Genomic DNA, 20,493 nt, shown 5'->3' with positions numbered 1-20,493 from the left:
TTGGGAGGGAAAGAAGTGAAAATGGAGATTTTAAGAATATATGAATTTGACAGGCAAGTGAGCCCACTGACAGAACTGTGCACAGAGGTTCAGAGTTGCGGCTCTGGAGAACATGCATACAAAGAAGCTAAAGGTAAAACCTTGGGTAATACTTAAATTTAAGGGCTGTTGAGTCACTGGAATCATAATTAAAGGGAAGAGCTGTCCTAAGAGACATAGGGTAGAGCAAGGCTATGGAGGTCAGAAAGAGAACTTCGAAAGATAGAGGGAAGCTCAGCTGAGATTAGCAAGCACCAACTATAGTTCAAACGGCCATGATTTTGTTTTTATTATCTACTACAGAATGCAGGGACTTTTTTTTGGATGCAACTACTTAACTACTTAACTGTCCTGTGAAAGTTCCATCCACAAATAGGAACTGCAAGCCCATCAGTGCCATAAGCATGGTTTTTTTTTTTTCCCTGAAGGGCACTTGGTGTTAAACTATCAGTCTTTAGGAGCATTGCTTTACAATACCAGTCCTAGTTTCTTATGTGAACACATAGTTGAGAATTTCATTACATGTTGTCTCTTTTTATTACCAGAATTCATTCTATGAAGCAACAGATTTTTTTTTTTTGTCCCTTTCCTTTGTAGATGTTGCACATTGTGACATGATTAGGATTATTTCAAGTCAGCCGATAGTTGAGGGAAAAAAAATCCAGATTCATCTCTAGCTAGAACAGAGCTTGGTAGACCACATTTTTTACCGGCCTCAGTTATGCCTGGGTGACTCTACCCTTGTTCCTCCTTCTCATTTGTTATCTTGCTACATTTCACATATCCTAAAAGCCACCGTAAGTTCTTTTTTGGAACAAGATAGAACATATAAATACTTAAAGTACTACAAGCATTTTAATGCCTGTGGTCATTTCTAAAATCATGTCTGCAGTTATAAGGCCACTAGACCCAAAAAAGCTTTTGGAAACTCTTAAATTTCCACTTAGGAATAATGGGTGGTAACAGGGCAGAATGCCAAATATGTAATAGTCGAAAATTATAGCAAAATGAGTGGAAAAAATTAAGACTCAGCTAGTTGGTTTTTGTGTGAGGATATGTAGCATATTTATTCCTGAGCTATCGGGAAAAGCATTTGCCCTCTTTAATGACTTTGGAAGCTCTCTTTCCAACTCAACTAACACTATTCAAAATCACTCCGTTGTAGGAGTTGCGAAGGTGGGCTCTGAAGCCACACCACCTGGTTTCAACTTCTAGTCCACGTAAGCTGTGTGACTCAGGTGACTCACCTGCCTCACCTGAAAAATGGTGCTAACAGAACCTCCCTCATAAGATTTTCTGGACTTTGTCATGTTTACATGAGTAAGGTGCTTAGAACATTGTCTATGACCTTTTAAGGGCACAAAAAAACTGGTAGCTATAATTATCATTGCTTTACAGTAGGTAAGACTCATGAGCTTCCTGGGGTCGATGCCAAAACTCTGGATCCAAACAATTGGATGAGTAGCTGGATTCCAGAAGCCCAAGCGAATGTGTACCTGAACACCGGTCTGCACCGCCCTGCTGAGTAATACCTGTGGAAGTCAAACCTTCAATTCAAGAGCTCTCAATTACTAGTGTTTTGCACAGGTTTGATACCATACTTTACATTAACTGGCTGCTAACAGAGCACTACTAAATTCATTTATTAAATATTTACTGAGGGCCTACTTTGTCATTAAGTTTTAAACACCACAAATCACTAATAACCAACACACACCCACAATCATCCTCTTGCTGCTTCAAACGATCATGGTCAAATCAAAGCTACTACACATTACTGAAACAGCAAAAATGCTTCAAAGTGTTAGACCTGTGGTGAATTTAATGGAAATCACAAGTAGGAGCCTATCACAATCTCATGCCTTAAAATACTGAAAACATACAAAGTATGAAAACAATAAGTAAACTCTGAGGTCCCATTAGCAGGAGCTGGTCCCACACGGGAAGTATTTGGTAGGAGTGAAGAACACAGCGACAACTGTTTAGTCCCACTGGATCATTCGCTCTTCTTCAGGGAGAATACTCCAGTTCGGGGAGGCCATATCCCGGGCCAGCCAGTTGAAATCGTCGACGTCGTTCCAGTTATTTCTGCTCCTATCTAAACCAGAGCCCTCGAAGTCCTTGTCGATGCCCGGGTAGCTCCAGGTATAGGGGGCGAACTGGATCCCGCTGCAGTCCTCCACGATGGCCCTGCTGGTCACCTGCAAAAAGATACGGGTGTCTCTCGTAGTGTGTACGCGGAGCTGCTGGCAGGCCACGGCCAGCACGCAATCACTGCAGTCCTCCAGGAACACAGAGGTGGACACCGGGCCGCAAAGCAGTGTGCAAGTTCGGGCTTTGGCCAGCCGCAGGGTGTTGGGATTGCCATACAGTTTGATTGTGCATTTGCTCAGATCGGTCAAAAGGACGTCGCGCTGGTGCAGCTCCTCCGCCCGCTTCTCCAGGACTTGGGACTCCACATTGGAGAAGCCGCAGACAAAGCTGGAGCCGATGCCTCCCTCCTCCTTCAATGGCGGCGGGGAGGTCGGGACGCCTTCAGCGGCCGGGGCGCCACGACCTGCGTCGACTTTGGCGCCCGAAGCAGCGTCCTTCCTCCGGGTCTTGAAGGCGAAACGTTTTTTGGGTTGCAGCTCCTGGCGCCGCTCCGCCAGGATCGCCTGCAGCCGCGTCAGCGCCTCCTGTGCCTGCCGCAGGTCGTAGGCGGCCAGAAACAAAACCGAGTCGTTGAGAAGTTTCTGCAGGCCCTGGAGCCGAGCGGCCGCCTCCTCCAGCTGCTCCATGGATTCTCCGCTCTTCAGAAGCTCTCCCACCGCCGCTTGCTCCCGAGAGAAGGCGGCAGCAAAAAAGTCGCTCTTCTCCTCCTCCACCTCCTGGTTCTGCCGCTTTTGCTTCCGCCTTTCTACCTCCAGTTGCCGCTCTTGTTCTCGTCTCTGAAGCCGTTCAGGCACCATGCTCCGGTCCCGCGGCGAACCCACGGCCCCGTTTGCCGCGGCAGCGGAGCAACCAGCGCTCTCCATTTTGACTTCCAGCTTCCTTTCTCCTACCTTGCTTCCTCCGGGCGCGCCCTCCCTGGGGCCGCCCACCAACGCGTCCTGTGATTGGCCGGACACGCTTACGTCAGCCCCGGCCTTATTTTCTTCGCCCATTGGTCCCTCCGCGTCGAGGGGGCGGGGATGTGAGGCGGGGCCGAGTGACAGGAGGGGTGGGGAGACAAAGGTTCTTGTGGATGGGTGGGGTGGGAGACAGGAGGGGGAAGCTTTTTTTCCTCTTAAAGGGGCAGGACTTATATCCGGGATTGTGGGGTGAGTTGCAGCAGCGGCAGCTGCACATGTGGGTTTGTTTATAAGAACAAGGTTAGAAACTCGCAGGCCTCCCCCTCCCCCCGGCTCCTCCCTATCACCCCCTTACGGGCCGGAGATCCGCTACTGGTGGGGGGAATGTGTGCGTATGGTGGGTGGGGGGACAGGTAGTGGTGAGAAAGATGGAGGGGGGGTATATTGCACCGCCCGGCCCGCGCCGGAGGAAGCGGCAGCTGGAACAGCTGGCTAGGGAGCCGTTTGCATGCCTCTGGTTTTTTCTTTTCCTTTCCACCACCCCCTCCCCCAACCCATTCCTGCAGTCCCCAAACCCTTATTCTACCCGCCTTCCCCTCTCAGCCGCAGCAGTTCGGCGTGGCCTGGGGTCTCCTGGATTCCCGCAGGCACTTACGGGGGCGGGAGTAGGCGAGGGGCACCGGGATGGAAGAGACTGGGTTTCTTACTGCAACCGGGTTCCGGGGGCCCAGGGGTAGCCTAAAAACGGATTACTATTTTTTTGGCCAATTGCTGCAGTTGGAGGGGTGGGGGCGGGGGAGGGTGAGATTCCACACCCCCTTCCTCTTCCTCCCACGTTCCCCCCTCCACCACTTCGCGGTCACTCCCTCCGCAGCTGAGTGCTGCTGGCGGCGCGGGGGTGAGATTCCCAGCCCCCGGCTCTGCACCTTTCCGTGGGGCCGGTCTTTAGGAAAGCCTTGGGGGAAATGTTACATTATTTCTAGAGGTGGTGGGAGGGATTTGTCACCGGAAGTGAATGAGCCTAGCCTAAAGTCAGGATCAGTCGGAGGTGTTAGTGGGCCGCCAAGCCGGCGTAGTCACTAGCAAAACGCCGGGCAACCGGCCGGCTCAGAGCCGAGACGCCGCCGGCTGCGGGCCCGCCGCAACCTCGCATGCTTGGTGCAGCCCGCCGAGAGCGGGGCGCGTCTCTAACCCCGCCCGCCCTGCAAGGCTTTGGTTTCACCCTGCTCTCCACCGCGTTCCCAGCCTCCACCGTTTCTAATTGGGGTATTTGTCCAAGAAACCGTCACTTGAAATTTCACTGATACGTCTGCATTTGGATGCAGAGAAAGATGGGAAGAAACGAGAGAATTAAGACTTATTTCCAGTTTTTACGCCCCACTCTCCTCCTTCCCTTCCCATTTAAAACAACAAAACACAACACATAAATTCCTGTATTTCTCCACTGCAAGCAAGCACAGATCACAGCGCTCGTCAAATTGCTCGCCAGGGTGAGGGGTGGGGGTGTCCGGTGTGTATGTGTGTGCAGCGACTGGAAACCAGGAACTGGGTGGTAAAATTTTTCTGTGCTTGTACTTGTAGTATATATTCTTTGTTTTCGTTCGCTTTGTTTCATGTGCAAGCTGGATGAGGCTTTTTGCTTTTTGTGAGGTTTGGTTTTGAGGCTGGTGAATGAGATGTAGCTGGTTATCTTGTCTAAGTCGGGGGAATGCAATAGCCGCTTTATTTTGTAAAGAGTTGATTTAACCAAGTAAGGTTTAAAGATTATTTTGCTAGGGGAACATCAAAAAACAAAAACCGACCTGCCTTCCTTAAGTTTTTCAGCAATCGAACTTGTCGCACTCAAATTAAGAAAGTTTGTAGCCGAATGAGGTTTACTGGAGCTGCAGGTGCATGAGGCAACATTTCTGTGTTAGCCACAGTGAATCTGTGGGTGGTTGGTAGTGTCTGTTATCATAAGTGGAATTGAACGTTGTGAGATCTTCCCAAGAACTTCATTTCTGCCCCAAAACAGGTTTTGGCATAAAGGTCAGTAGACTTTGGAAGTTTCTGAATAGTTCAAACTCTTTTTTTTTTTTAAAGATTTATTTATTGGACAGAGAGATCACAAGTAGGGAGAGAAGCAGGCAGGGGGTGGGGGCGGTGGGGGGAGCAGGCTCCCTGCTGAGCAGAGAGCCCTATGCGAGGCTTGATCTCAGGACCCTGAGATCACAACCAGAGCTGAAGGCAGAGGCTTAACCCACTGACCCACCCAGGCACCCCAGATCAAACTCTTATGAGAAAGAATAGCCCCTTCCTTGTCCTTTGATGAAAACATACAGGTCAGCCTGTTGACACCCCCGCCCCCCGGCACTGAAGGCAGTTTCAGAGACTGATGTGGAGCCTGAGTGGGAATGGGCAGGGGTCAGTGATGTGGTCCTCATGAAACATTGGCTTGACAGTTCCCTACAGCCCCCAGCAGAGCTGCAAGCCAAGGTAGGTGGCCAAGATAGGAACGTGAAGCTACATTTCTATGTTCAAAAGCAACAGGAGGGCCAGAAAATCTCTAGCAGTTGCCAGGCTGTATTTGGGTCTTTCTTCTGACATTTGAGGGCAATCAGTTCAGTGTGCATCCTTGAAAGGGATCCCAGCTCCTGGAAGGAGAGGGCCTGTTCCAATGCCGGGAGATAGGGTGATTCATGACAACAGTGTGACATGTGGCAAAAGGCAAGCAGCACAAGAACTCTGAATCCTACTTTCAAAATTTCAAAGAGTTTGTGAATCAAGGACTGCTGCTCTCTTTGAGACATCTTGAAAGACTCCTAAGGTGTTCCAGACTTCAAAAATTACTTAACAAACATTTATGGTTTATGATTCTGTTGGGAGATTGATTTTTTAACATCTTCAAAATTTCATGCCTAGTAAGAGGGACAGTGAAGGGGGTGGGTACTCATCACCCAAGCTTCAAGTTACCAACTGACAGTCTGGTTTCTTCCAAAACTCTGGCCACTTACACACCCCATCCCCCTGATTATTTTACAGCAAATCCCAGACATTGTATCATTTCATCTTTTACAGTCTGTGAGTATTTCAGTATGTCTCAAAAGGATGAGGACTGCCTTTTAAAAACATGACCACATACCATCACCACATTCCCTGGAAACATAGAGAAGTTTCCTTATTATCATCAGAGTTCCAGTCTGTATTCATATTTCCTTGATTATGCTATAATTTCCCCGTTTAAGTTACTTATTGACTAAGGATCCCCAAAAGTTCCACACAATGTGTCTAGTTGATCTGTTCCTTCAATTACTTTAATCACTTCTAAAGCCACCCCCATGCCTGAGCAATTGTTTCGTTGGAAGAGCCTGATCATTTGTTCAGTAGAGTTCCTCCCTGTCTGGATGTTGCCGGTCGCATCTCCATACCATATTGGATGCTAAGTATTTGTTGTATTCACTTGATCTTTTCATATCATTAGTGAATATTTATGTATTAGTATGCCAAAGGAAATGAAAACATTTCAGCACAAGAAGCAGTCTTCAGTTAGGGCCAGACAGCCAGGAATAAGGCCTTTTGCCGTTCTATGGAATTTAGCAGAGACCCGCTGTGGATGGGAGATACCAGGCAAACAAAGAGGTCCAGACCCTGTTTTCTAGTAGCTGCATTCCAAAAAGGAGGTAACATCTTCCAGCAAACATTGACTATATAGCAGATATAAAGCATTCATTAAAGAGCTCTACATGCCAAGTATTTAACATTAGGCAAATTTCCCAACTTAGTTGCTGACTTTCCCGACCTGGAAAGATGACAGCATGTCCTTGGCATGTACTGTCCTTGCAAAGGCTCCAGGTTGGTCTGGGAAGCCCGACAGGAGCAGCCCCTTCCTTCCACCTCTTCCCCTAGCTCTCCTTGCCTTCATCCCCCTTCAGTTTTCTGGAACGCTTTTCATCATTGTACACCCAGGGCCATTTTTGAATCTAACATCAGTTTATGAAGCACTTGCTGAGCCCCCTGCTGAGCCCACAGACCCCTTCAGGCTGCCAAGGTGAATAAAGACAGAGTCCTTTCCTCCTTGAGGAGGGCTAACTGGGCCAATAATGGCAAAAACATGTAAAAGTGTAACAGTGACGACTGACAACAGTTACAGAAGAAAGAGGAACAGTGAGTGCTGCCCCGGGGGAGGTTTGACCTTGTTGGGGAGGTCAGTGAAGACTTCTATGGGGCTTAAGTGAGGCTGAAAGGGTGAGTAAGAATAAGAAGTGAGTGAGCACTGCAAAGTATCTTCTAGATGTATGGGCTCATGGAGTCACTGCTGACTTTCTGGAGAAAATTCCAGAGGACTGCTGTGGGCAGTAGACTTGCAGGGGCGGGGGGCGGTAATGGAGCTAGTGACAACACAGATAACTCTTTGGAGAAGTTCTCCTGTGAAGGGGAAGGGACAGTAACTGGGGGATAGGAGGAGGCCAGTGAGAAGTTTTTGTTTTTTACAAAGAAATATAAGGTTCATAGTAGAAGGGTCCTGAAAAGGCTGGGTGGGGGGAGTGGGTCCCAAAGCACAGGCACGGGTGCAAGGATCCATCCTAAATAGAGCAACATTGCAGTGTTGTTGTTTAAACTTTTTATTGTTGCATGTTTTCCAATATACACAAACTATTTGACCTCAGCCCACAGTAACAGATGCATGGTAATTGAAACAGAGGCTGTAAGAAACAGTAAATACGCTTACAATGTACACTAGATACTATTTTCTGTTCTACTTGCTACATTCCAGAAATACTAATCAAGGCCCCCTAAATTAAACTGCATTTTTAAAAAATGCTGTATCAGCAGGAGAGGGTGCAGCTGTAGGTAAATTTATATGTTTGGTAATCAGCAGCTGAGTCGGATGGTTTCTGTGTTCTCTGTGAAGGAGGCAGTGAGGTCCTCTGCTGGATATGGGAGGGAAGGGCTGGGCTTGTCTGTAAGTGTGGGTAAGGTTTGAAAGCTTTGTGGGGGGCGCCTGGGTGGCTCAGTGGGTTAAGCCTCTGCCTTCGGCTCAGGTCATGATCTCAGGGCCTGGGATTGAGCCCTGCATCAGGCTCTCTGCTCAGCAGGGGGCCTGCTCCCCCCCACCCCCCCTCCTGCCTCTCTGCCTACTTGTGGTCTCTCTCTCTGTGTCTAATAAATAAATAAAATATTTAAAAAAAAAAAAAGAAAGAAAGAAAGCTTTGTGGGAAGAGGATCAGTATGTTGCCCAGAGAAGTGAGGCTGGGTGGTGTAGATTATCAGCACTTGGAGAATGAATGAGGGAATGACTGAGAACCTCCCAGAGACCAACTCAGGGGAGGGACATGGGGTGTGGGGTAGGCCCCAGGAAAGAAGCTGGTGTTGAGAGCCTGACACATCGGACTCCCTGCTCAGAGGGGAGTCTCCACCCTCTCCTTCTGCTCTGCTTCCTCCCCTCTCCCCCACCCCTCCTGTGTGTGCTCTCTCTCTCTCAAATAAATAAAATCTTAAAAAAAAAAAAGGAAGAAAAGAAAAGAAAAAGAAAGTTCTGTTACTTTCCAGGAGCCCCACTGCCTGTCAGCAGATGAGCTTACCTCCTCTTCACAGAGGAAAAAGCTCACCAGTTTGGAACCTGAACTTGCCTCCCATCTCAATTACCGTTTGTCTGTGAAGATCTGCCTCTTTGTCTTTACCTTCCCAACCAACGCAAAGCCATCCACCTGAGTTTCCATATCCCTTCCCCTTCATGTTTCTGGGACCTCCAGCCACACTCATCATCTCTTCCTTCAGGATCTTTCCTCTCTCTTCTTTAGCATCTCCTCCCAGCAAGTAGGTTCCCTCAACTTACAACAATTTTCTTTTTGTCCCATCATCCACTTAAGTGGATGCTCTTTCTTCCTTCTCTCTCTCTCTTTTTTTTAAAGATTTTATTTATTTATTTGACAAACAGAGATCACAAGTAGGCAGAGAGAGAGGAGGAAGCAGTCTCCCTGCTGAGCAGAAAGCCCGATGTGGGGCTCGATCCCAGGACCCTGGGATCATGACCCGAGCTGAAGGCAGAGGCTTTAACCCACTGAGCCACCTAGGTGCCCCCTTTCTTCCTTCTCTTAACAGGCTTTTTATACTATTCTATCTTTAGTTTCTTTACTGTTTTTTTTTTCTTTTTTCTTTTTTGAGAGAGAGCGAGAGCAAGAGAGAATGTGTACACAAGGTGGGAGAGGGGCAAAGGGAGAGGGAGAGAGAGAATATTTATTTACTTTTTTATTTATCTATTTGACAGGACAGATCACAAGTAGGCAGAGAGGCAAGCAGAGAGAGAGGAGGAAGCAGGCTCCCTGCTGAGCAGAGAGCCCGATGTAGGGTTCGATCCCAGGACCCTGGGATCATGACCTGAGCCGAAGGCAGAGGCTTAACCCACTGAGCCACCCAGGTGTCCCAGGAGAGAGAGAATCTTAAGCAGGCTCTACACCAAGCACAGAGCCTGGTGTGGGGCTCAATCTCATGACCCTGAGATTGTGATCTGAGCTGAAATCAAGAGTTGGATGCTTAATCAAGTGAGCCACCCAGGCGCCCCTACAGTCTTCTATTTTTTAAGAACAGTTTTGGGCATATAGGTAATTAGGTTTATTTTCCCCCCAGCTTTGCGGACATTTAATTTGATATATAACATTGTGTGAGTTTAAGATATACAGCATGATGGTTTGATATACATATGTGTGTATTGCAAAGTAACCACCACAAGAGTTAGTTAATATATCCATCATTTCACATAGTTACCTTTCATGTGTGTGTCCGGGGAGAACTTCTAAGATCTACTCTCATAGCAACTTTCAATACACAATACAGTGTTGTTAACTATAGCCACTGTGCTGTACGTCACATCTCCAGAACCTATTCATCTTATAACTGGAAGTTTGTACTTTTTTTTTTTAAGATTTTATTTATTTATTTGAGATAAAATGAGAGGGAGAGAGAGAGAAAGAGCACAAGCAGGGGAAGCGGCAGGCAGAGGGAGAAGCAGACTTCCTTCTAAGCAGGAAGCCCCATGCAGGACTCAACCCCAGGACTCCAGGATCATGACCTGAGCCAAAGGCAGACGCTTAACCAACTGAGCCACTCAGGCACCCCTGGAAGTTCATATGTTTTGACCATCTTCACCCATCCCTCCACCATCCCTTGCTCCTGGCAACCACCAGCCTACTCCCTTTTTCTATGAGTTTGGTTTTAACCACAGACTTTTGAAACCATAATCTATATATGCTATGTCTACATTTGCTATGTCTTAAAACCATAATCTACATTTCTTGATCATCGTCCCTCCTTAGCCCCTTCTCATCTGACTTCTGCCTCTGTCACTTTATTTGAATGCGAGATTGCTTTCTTCCCCTCTAACTTCAAACCTGTTGCTGTTTGTAGCTCGAAGAGCTTGAGTACCTCTTTTCGAAGCACAGCTCCTGGTTTTTAGTTCCGTGTCTGTCTCTTATCCCTGCTGCTTTTTGTCTCCTTCATAGACTTCTCTCTGCCCACCCGTTAAATACCTGTGAGGTCAGGATTCTCTCCCGGTACCCCCTCCTCATCCTTCTCACTTCCTTGGCCACCTTGCCTTCTCCTAGGACTCCTGTCCACATGCTGACCACCTCTCCATTCCCTGCCTTCTCCACCTCTCTCCTAAGCCTGATCCTGAACTGCCAACACCCTTCTAGCAATTGCCAAGTCACTATTTACTGTCCTTGGAACTATCTTCTATCCAAAATACCTCATCTGGGCGCCTGGGTGGCTCAGTGGGTTAAGCCGCTGCCTTCGGCTCAGGTCATGATCTCAGGGTCCTGGGATCGAGTCCCGCATCAGGCTCTCTGCTCAGCGGAGAGCCTGCTTCCTCCTCTCTCTCTCTCTCTCTCTCTCTCTCTCTCTGCCTGCCTCTCTGCCTACTTGTGATCTCTCTCTGTGAAATAAATAAATAAAATCTTCAAAATACCTCATCTTAATAAAACAAATAAAAAATACCCCATCTGAAGTAGAGGGCCTAAAATGAAATTCTCGGTGCCCCAGTGATACTCTTTTCCTCCTCTATGTAAGTTTCGATCCTTTGTTGCTGCATAACCATCCCAAAACTTAATGGCTTAAAATAACAATAACTTATTATTTCTCACAGTTCTGTGGGCTCAGCTGGGGCTGGAGTGTTCAAGATAGCCTCCCTCCCACGTCTGGGGCCTTAGTGCTAGCTGTTGCCTGGTGTACCTAGCTTCTCCTGGTGGCCTCTCCCTCACGCTTGGCCTCTTAGCTTGTAGTGGTTGAACTTCAACTTTGCATGGTGCCTGACTTCCAAAGGGGCATAAGCAGAGGCCACCAGGCCCATTTAGGCTTGGACCGAATCAGTACAGTGTCACTTCTAGTGCATTCTTTTGGTCAAAGCAAATCACAAAGCCACGCCAGATTTAAGGGGAGGAGAAACAGACTCCACCTCCTGGTGGGTGGGGCCGCAGGCCTCTAGAGAGAGATGGAAGGAATGGGCCGCCATCTTCGCGGGTAATCCGCCATGCTATATAATAGAAATTGTTCTGCTAACTCTTACATGACATTCACCGTGTGCCAGGCAGTGGCTGAATATTTACATGTATTATCTCATTCAGTCTTAACATTCCTGTGAGGTAGGAGCTACTGCTGTCTCCATTTAACAGACGAACAATTGAAGAAATGACAGTGACTTCCTCAGGACCAAGACCTAGCAAGTGGCAGAGCTAAGATTTGAATCGAGCCAGCCTGGTTCTCCAGTCCAAGCTTTTAGCACCACCCGACTGTGCTCCCAACGCCACATCGGTAGGCTCCCAAGCAGAAGGTGACGGTGCCTCATTCTCCCTCCCGGGGCCTCACAGCTGCAAGTACTGTCCTGTCTCTCTCTCAGTTCTGGGCCCCCCCTCATCTTCTTTTCCCTGGGCTATTGTTCTAGACTCCCAGCTGGTTCCCTACCCAGTGCCACCTGGCATTCTCCCAGCCCTCCAAGCCTCAGCCAGTGACTGCCCTAAAACTTAACTGTTGAAGTCACTTCACTTCAAACTTCTGCTGCCTCCCTATTGTCCAGTACTGTTCCAATTCCTTAGTGCTGTTACCAGGCCCTTCTCAGCCTGTTCCAAGTGTACCTCCCCAGCCTCCTCTCCCACCAGTGCCACACCACACTCGCCATAACACCAGCAGACCATGCTCACCCTCTTCTACTTACTCAGACTGCGCTTACTCAGTCAGACCCGACCATGTGCTAGGCGCTCTGCAAGGTGCTGAACACACAGACAAGGGCCCCCTCTGAGTTTACAGCCTAAGTGAGGGATACAGACAATGTGGTGGGATACACCCTTTAGTGGGGGGAATCCTGGGTGCAAGATCACCCACAGTAACCTAATCCAGACCAGAGGAATGGGGTGGGTAGGGGGGTGTCTTTTAGAAAATCTAAGCTGGGGGTGCCTGGGTGGCTCAGTGGGTTGAGCCGCTGCCTTCGGCTCAGGTCATGATCCCAGGTCCTGGGTTCGAGCCCCACATCGGGCTTTCTGCTCAGCAGGGAGCCTGCTTCCTCCTCTCTCTCTGCCTGCCTCTCTGCCTACTTGTGATTTCTCTCTGTCAAATAAATAAATAAAATCTTAAAAAAAAAAAAAAAAAGAAAATCTAAGCTGAATCTTGAAAAATGAGTGAGATCTAACCTGGAGAAGGGGGGAAAGAAATCACTTATCACTCCTTTCTGTGGATATTCCTGGAGCACCAGCTATGATCTGGGCACCATTCTAGGTCCTAGAAATACAACAGTGAGAAAGACAAGAAGTCCCTAGCCTGATGGCCAGGAAGCTAGGAGAGCTCCAGTGCCTCTAGCAACAGAGACATGGCAGTAAACCCGGACGTGAGAAAAAGATGTGTTTGACGAGAGCAGTGCCCTCTGCCCTGGCTGCACATTGGTAGTCCTGGGAGGAATCCCTGGGAATGGGACTTTGGCACTGGTTTTTTTTTTTGTTTGTTTGTTTTAAGATTATATCTATTTATTTGACAGACAGAGACCACAAGTAGACAGAGAGGTGTTGGGGGGAAGCAGGCTCCGTGCTGAGCAGAGAGCCTCATGCGGGGCTCGATCCCAGGACCCTGAGATCGTGACCTGAGCCGAAGGCAGAGGCTTAACCCACTGAGCCACCCAGGCGCCCCGGCACTGGTGTTTTATAAAGCTCTCCATGTGGTCCTAGCGGGCAGCCAGGGTTGTAAGCCGCCCCGTTAGAGGACCTGCAGCACATTGAAGCTGTTAAGTGATCAGAGTTGAGCTTGGTGTAGTGAGCCAAGGCCAGACCACCAGGGGTCTCGCAGTTTGGGCTTAACGTTGAAGTCACTAGGAACTGGGGAAGGATTCTGGCAGGATAATGACAGATGCAGATTACTTTTCCTCCCCACCCCCTCCTTAAGAAAGAATCAGGCTGGATGCTCTATGTGGAATGGATTCTCTTGGAGCAAAAGTAACCTGATAACCAGTTTGGAGGCTGTCTCTGGAGCCAAGGAGAAGCGGAGGTCCCAGGCCGCGATGAGGGGTGAAGAGAGAGAAGGAAGGGGGTAACATATGAGAGATTTAGGAGACTGCACAGGACTCTGACTCACTGGAGGTGAGGGATAAAGGAGGTCAGAGAGTTGTGGAAGGTTTTGGCTTGAGAAGATGGGTCCATGGTGATCCTGGTGCGAGAGATAGTGAACCAGGAAGAGCATGTTTGGAGAGAGAGCTGGTGACTCCGTTTGGGACCTAGTTTTTGCTTCCTTGTCCTACTGCCTGTGATTCTCTAATCTCCACCTGGGGGCCTTGCCTCCCACCAGACCTATTTTACACACCTCTTCCTGGAAGCCTATCTGGATTCTGCCTTCCATTGGCTCTGGGTGAACGCCTATCCATTTGTGAGGTCAGTATCTATTTATAGATACGTATTCTACAGCTTGGGCTTCTCCAAGCATGAATGTGTCCTGTTCTAGCTGTGTGCCTAGCACAGTGCCAGCTACACAGGAAGTGCCTGATAGAAAGATGTTAAATAGATGAATTAACAGCTGAAGATGGGCCAGAAGCAAGAGCTCTCCTAGCACTGTGATTAGAAATTGGAAGGGGCTTCTTGTTCTCTTGTTCTAGGAAAAGGGACAAAGTCCAGGGCCAGAGGAGGGTATTTGCTGAGCTGATCAGGAAAGAGGCTGAGTTAGAGGCTCTGAAGCTGTTGACTCGTAGAAGGAGGGACATATAGTCAGCTACCTAAATTGTCTTTTGAGTATCATTTCAAATTCTTTTTGTGGCAAAGGCATATACATCTCTTAAAACTTTCCTGTATCTGTCCTTTCTCTTCTTTCTTTTCCTGTCAGTGAAGTAGAGTGATGGTAATTAAGTGGACAGATCTGAGTTTAAATGCTGATTACTAGCTCTGTGACACTGAGCATGATGCATAACCTCTCTGAGCTCAGTTTCCTCCAATTGTAAAGTGGAGATAAAGAAAAATATATTTCTCCCAGGATTGTTGTGATGTTAAATAATGTGTGGGAAAAGTACCAACTATTGGGCAGACCTGTGGTAGACCGTCAGCTATTGCCAGGTCCCTTTCTGCCTGCCAGTTGCTGGACCTTTGTTCCAGAACATTTCTCAGTCCTCAAGGTGAGTGGTAGAAGCAGAATTTGCTATGTGCATTATATACTGTCTCAGAAAGGACCCTTTACTGTCCAGGGTTTCTGCAATTCTGGGGATATTTGGGCATATGCTACATGTAAGTAGTCCTGCAAAAGAAAACGAGAGAATCCCAGAAAGAGAACTGCGCAAGCTCTGACAAATCCTTTAATATATCGGGATAAAACCTGGCTTATAGTTTAAGGGGAAAATAAGGATATGTGGTGATTCTTTTTTCTTGACAATTAATTCAGATAAAGAATTATATTAACAGATCATATCATTTTTCTTTTTTCTTTTTTTTTTTTAAGTATTTCTTTTATGACAGCCTTTCTATCTATGAAGTCTTTACCGTGGGGAACCACTGATCTTACCTCACTTTACAGATAAGGGAGTGTCAAACAGTTGTATGTTATGTAATACTAATGGAATACTAATGGAATAGAGTTTAGAAACTCTAAACTCTTTGACTGTAGACACCCTAAGGACTGTGGTTGTATCTACTATTTTTTGGACCCCATAATCCCAGAATATGGCACCATGCCTAGCATGGGAGGCTGACAATAATTATCTGTTGGAGGAATAAATGAATTGTTCAGCCCAGGCACTCTAGAATTCTAGGGGTTTGTTTGTAGTTTTCAAGGTACAAAAACCTATTTATTTATTTATTTTTAAAGATTTATTTATTTATTTATTTATTGATAGACAGAGATCACAAGTAGGCAGAGAGGCAGGCAGAGACAGAGAGAGGGGGGAAGCAGGCTCCCCGCTGAGCAGGGAGCCCGATGTGGGGCTCGATCCCAGGACCCTGGGATCATGACCTGAGCTGAAGGCAGAGGCTTTAACCCACTGAGTCACCCAGGCGCCCCAAAAAAACAATTTATTTTTTATCATGTATGTGTATAAAGTTGCTATTTAAATTTTAGTTAGTTAGCATACAGTGTAATATTAGTTTCAAGTGTACCATATAGTGGTTCAGCACTTCCATACAACAGCCCACAGCTGGTGCTCTATCACAACACATGTCCTCCTTAATCCCCTTCGTCTCTTTCCCCATCCCCCGCCACCAGCTACCCTCTGGTAGCCATCAGTGTGTTCTCTAAGGTTAAGAGTCTGTTTCTTGGATTGCCTCTCTCTTTCTCTCCCTTTGCTCATTCATATGTGAGTAAAATCATATGGTATTTGCCTTTCTCTGACTGACTTATTTCACTTAGCATTGTACTTGCTAGCGATAATTCACCCCAAATGGCAAGATTACTTTTTTTTTTTTTTGGCTGAGTAATATCCCATTGTATATATACTACGTCTTCATTCTTTCATCAGCTGATGAACACTTGGGCTATTTCCACAATTGGCTGTTGTAGATAATGCTGCTACAAACGTCAGGGTGCATATATCCCTTTGAATTAGTATTTTTTTATTCTCTGAATAAATACCTAGTAGTGCAATCGCTGGATCATAGGGTAGTTCTAGTTTAACTTAAAAAAAAAAAAATATGGGACGCCTGGGTGGCTCAGTTGGTTAAGTGACTGCCTTTGGCTCTCAGGTCGTAATCCAAGTGTCCTGGGATCAAGTCCTACATTGGGCTCCTTGCTCGGCGAGGAGCCTGCTTCTCCCTCTGCCTGCCACTCTGCCTGTACTCGCTTGCTCTCTCTCTGACAAATAAATAAATACATCTTTAAAAATTAATTAATTAATTAATTACTTTTTAAGAAATTTAAAAAAGATTTATTTGTTTATTTTAGAGAAAGAGAGTGAGTGCCCATGAGAAGGAGGGTCAGAAAGAGAGGGAGAGGGGCACCTGGGTGGCTCAGTCGGTTCAGCATCTGCCTTCGACCCAGGTCATGATCCCAGGGTCCTGGGATCAAGCCCTGCATCAGGCTCCCTGCTCAGTGGGGAGTCTGCTTTTCCCTCTCCCTTTGCCATCCCCCATGCTTGTGCTCTCTCCCTGTCAAATAAATAAATAAATCTTAAAAAAAAAAAAGAAGAAGAAGAAGAAGGAGAGAAAGAGAGAATCTCAAGTAGACTGCCCACTGCGCATGGAACCCAACTCAGAGCTCTATCCCATGACCCTGAGATCATGACCTAAGCCAAAATCAAGAGTTAGAAGCTTAACAGACTGGTCCACCCAGGCTCGCCTCTATTCTTAACTTTTTGAGAAACCTCCATCTTGTTTTCCAGAGTGGCTGCACTAGTTTGCATAGAATCCGAGTTGTTAATGGTATTTGTTTTTATTCATGGAGCCAGTAGACTCCTTGAGGGACCCTGTTCTCTATTGCCCCGCAGGGCAGGTGCTCAGCGAGTGATTGAACCTCTGGCCATGTAGAGATCAGACATAGCCAAGAAAAGATAACCTGAGAACCTGAATGGTAGCAGGAGCCACCATGTACTTCTCTTATATTATCTCCCTTAATCTCTGTGGTAACCTTGCCAGGACCTGTTTGTGCTGTATGTCATAATTTGAAGCAATGATTTTAAGATTGTTTAAAAGATATTGTTGAATTGTAATCCCTGAACAGATGTGTTTTTAATACAGACTGTGGGGGTGGGGTGAGAGGTGGAGGTAACTTTTCTGCTTCAGTTTCTTTCTTTCTTCAGTATAAAGAGAACAGTGCGACCCACAAGGTTTTGAGATTGTTTAAAAGTTTTTGTTGAAATGTTCATTTACTAAGATCAAATGCTTGTAAAGTGTCCTGGAAGTTGAAAGTTAAATAAGAAGCAAAAAGTTTACTCTTTGTCAACTCTTCTGCCTGGAATTTTTAAGGCCCTCTTCTTTAGTGGGATTTCATTATTTGCCATAAAATGCCACTTTTCTGTGAAATACTATAAACTACTGTTTTCATGTCATATGTTCTAATGCAGTAAGACCATGAAATCCATTTAGTGGATGGCAGTCTTTTAAAAATGACAAAAGAGGGGCATCTGGCTGGCTCAGTTGGTAGACCTTGTGACTCTTGATCTTGAGGTTGTAAGTTCGAGCCCCATGTTGGGTGTAGAGATTACTTAAAAATAAAATCTTTAAAAAAAAATGTTGGGTGCTCAGGTGCCTTAGTTGGCTAAGCGTCTGCCTTTGGTTCAGGTAATGATCTGAGGGTCCTGGGATCAGGTCCCATGTCAGGCTCCCTTCTCAGCTCTACCCCTTCCCCCAACCCCGCTCATGGTCTCTCAAATAAGTAAATAATCTTTTAAAAATGTCAAAAAGATGTCAGTGCATTGTGTTGGCATAAATGAGTTTATATTACATGTGTATGTTTTATGGATACACAACATGACTTGCAAGATAAAATATATTTCTTTTTATAGGTTACAGTCAAAAAAGTTTGAGAAGATGGTTTTGTTGGGGCGCCTGGCTGGCTCAGTCGGTAGACCTTGTGACTCTTGATCTTGGCAGTGGTGAGTCCAAGCCCCACATTGGGTGTGGAGCCTATAAAAAAAAAATATATATATATATATATATATATATATATATATATATATATATAAAAGAAAAGATAAAGTGGTTTAGTGAATGATGCCTTGACATTGTGGTATTCAAAAGTATACTTCGGCATGGATGAAGGGACATTGTGTCATTATGAAGAGATAGCAGTAAGGAAAAATGGATACTGAGCTAATTCCTACAAAACACCTTCTCAGGTGGGAACCTGTTGGTGCCGCACGTACTTCCTACTCCTTCCATTTGGAAAAATGCTGGAAGTCTCGCTCATAAAAAGTGAAAAATTTGGAGGAGGGAACAATGGCACATAAAGTTTGTGAATGTGAGTGTGAAACAGGCTATAGTGTGAAGCATTTCTGCCTCTAACAGTTGTGAGTTTTACTCTCTGGAAGGGGCCCTGTCATGTAGTAACTTGAAATGTGCTGAGACACGAATGTGAGTACATCCTAGTTGGCCTGTGGGTAGAGAAACAGTCCTTTATTTAGCTCATGAGGGAGCCACGCCCCCTGCCCTCCATCATCTCCATTTTTTCTATTCTTTGGGTCTTTTTTTTTCAAGATTTATTTTTATTTTGTGGGGGGAGGGGTGGAAAGAAAGAATCTGAAGCAGACTCCCCACTGAGCAAGGAGCCTCATGTGGGGCTTGATCCCTGAGACCCTGAGATCCTGAGATCATGACCTTAGCCGAAACCAAGAGTCGGCCGCTTCACCAACCGAGCCACCCAGGCGGCCCTCTATTCTTTAAGGGCATAATTCCCATAAGGTAATAAAAAGTTTGTTCCGTCTGGAGAATGAACATGAAGTGAAAGGTGAAGCTTGGTGTAACTGGAGATGTAAAGACCCAGCGAGGAAGACAGCTTCTTGACAAAGCTGCCATTCCCTAGAAAGCTGGAGTCACTACAAGTGTCCTTGTGTTCCCCAAGCTGGCGACTCCTGGAGGTCTCTGGAGGTCGCTCTGGCCGTGATCAGGGGTCTGTGCCCTATGTGTTACTGCCTTTGTAGAGCCTGTGAGGTGAGCACGGATTTGAGGCGGTATTCATTTACTGTATAGCCTATGAAAGACAGAGACTTAGTGTGTAGGAATTTGCATGTTTGTTTAAAAAGAGGAGCAATTCTATGTTCTATGGGCTATGTTTGGTTTTTGCTTATTGATCGGTGTTTCTTCATCAATGGCTTTGGAATGACTGTGTAAAGTTCTCTGAGATGACCTGAAGTGGTTATGCTCTTTAGGATTCCACATTGTCTGTCTCTGGTTTGCTGAGAGCTGAGGCCTTCACAAAGCTCTAGAGGGATAGAGGAACACTTGGGGACAGGACAGGGGTTGTCAGTAGATAAATCAGGACCAGTTTCTGCTTCCGCCTTCACATGTGGATGCTGACTCTTTTGAAAGAATTACAATAAAGTCACTGATGGGTTGACTCATGTGCCCTTTCTCTAAAAGGTATAAACTGGATAGCTGGAGGGGGGAGGGATCACCCCCTCCCTATTGTTCAGCTGTTTCAACCTGAAGCTAGCATTCTGTAATGTGCCTGTGAGTCACAGTACAAGGTAGAAATGGGGAAAGAGAGGAAAGGGGAGAAGCAAGTTAGTTTACCAGGAAATTGTAGCTCCTTCTTTATTTAAAAAAAAAAAAAAATGGGGGCTGGGATTCAGTCATTTTTGCACCATAGATGTCACCAGGAGCCTGCTTCTGCTCTCCCAGCTCTGCATAGCGAGGCTAGGTGGCACCTTACCTAAATGTGATTAGGTCTGGGGAGAACTTGTCTCTACTACCCCAACTGACTATAATCAATTTGGTCGCCATTTGTGGAGTGCCTGGTCCCTCCTAACACCAGCTAGGTGCCCTGATACAGTAAATGCTCCGTAAATGTTCCTTTAGCATGGAACATTGATGAAGATGCTCTGGTTGGTCTTGGGGTTGGGGGGTGCTGCAAACGAGGAAAGCATAGTCCTCACCTCCTTGAGTCTCATGATCTGGGGATGAACATGAAGATGATTAATTACAAGTCAAGCCAACTGCAGTTTGTGTTATAAAGGAAGGAGGAAGTTCTTTGGGAGTACAATGGGAAGAGGGAAGAGGCCAGAGAGAGGGCTGAGGGAAAGTGAGCAGGAAGGGGAGCTACCAATAGTATTTGCAGAACATGGCATAAACACCATGTGTGAAGAGCAGAGAGCAGTCAGAGGGAACAGAGAGGGAGGTGGTGAACCATGGGCTGGAGCCCACCTTCATCATTCCAGTGGCACTGGGGCCCCATGGCCGGTTTTGAGCAGGAAGTGAGGCACTGGATTTGTGTATTAGGAAGAGAAGTTGAAGAGAATGGATTGGAGCGGGGGCTGCTGAAATGG

At 46.6% G+C, this 20,493-nt stretch overlaps 2 protein-coding genes across 2 annotated transcripts in view; one reads left to right on the top strand and one right to left on the bottom strand.

Moving 5' to 3' along the window:
• Window positions 1-621: 621 nt before the first annotated feature.
• Window positions 622-3,105, bottom strand: TBCC (tubulin folding cofactor C). Its single transcript, XM_047732834.1, has one exon. It carries the CDS (start codon window positions 3,054-3,056, stop codon window positions 2,022-2,024), a length of 1,035 nt encoding a protein of 344 aa, XP_047588790.1. The 5' UTR covers window positions 3,057-3,105; the 3' UTR covers window positions 622-2,021.
• Window positions 3,106-11,244: 8,139 nt separating this feature from the next.
• BICRAL (BICRA like chromatin remodeling complex associated protein) overlaps window positions 11,245-20,493 on the top strand; it is a 102,063-nt gene continuing 92,814 nt past the window's right edge. Inside the window, exons 1-2 of the mRNA XM_047732826.1 lie at window positions 11,245-11,895; window positions 18,016-18,105. The gene's annotated coding sequence lies outside the window, so the exon portion shown is untranslated. The remainder of the gene's footprint in view (window positions 11,896-18,015; window positions 18,106-20,493) is intronic.

The sequence above is a fragment of the Lutra lutra genome, chromosome 6 (assembly GCF_902655055.1).
Source record: "Lutra lutra chromosome 6, mLutLut1.2, whole genome shotgun sequence".
Classification (NCBI taxonomy): domain Eukaryota; kingdom Metazoa; phylum Chordata; class Mammalia; order Carnivora; family Mustelidae; genus Lutra; species Lutra lutra.
Note: the sequence above shows the minus strand (reverse complement) of the source record. Positions and strands in the feature narration are given on the sequence as shown.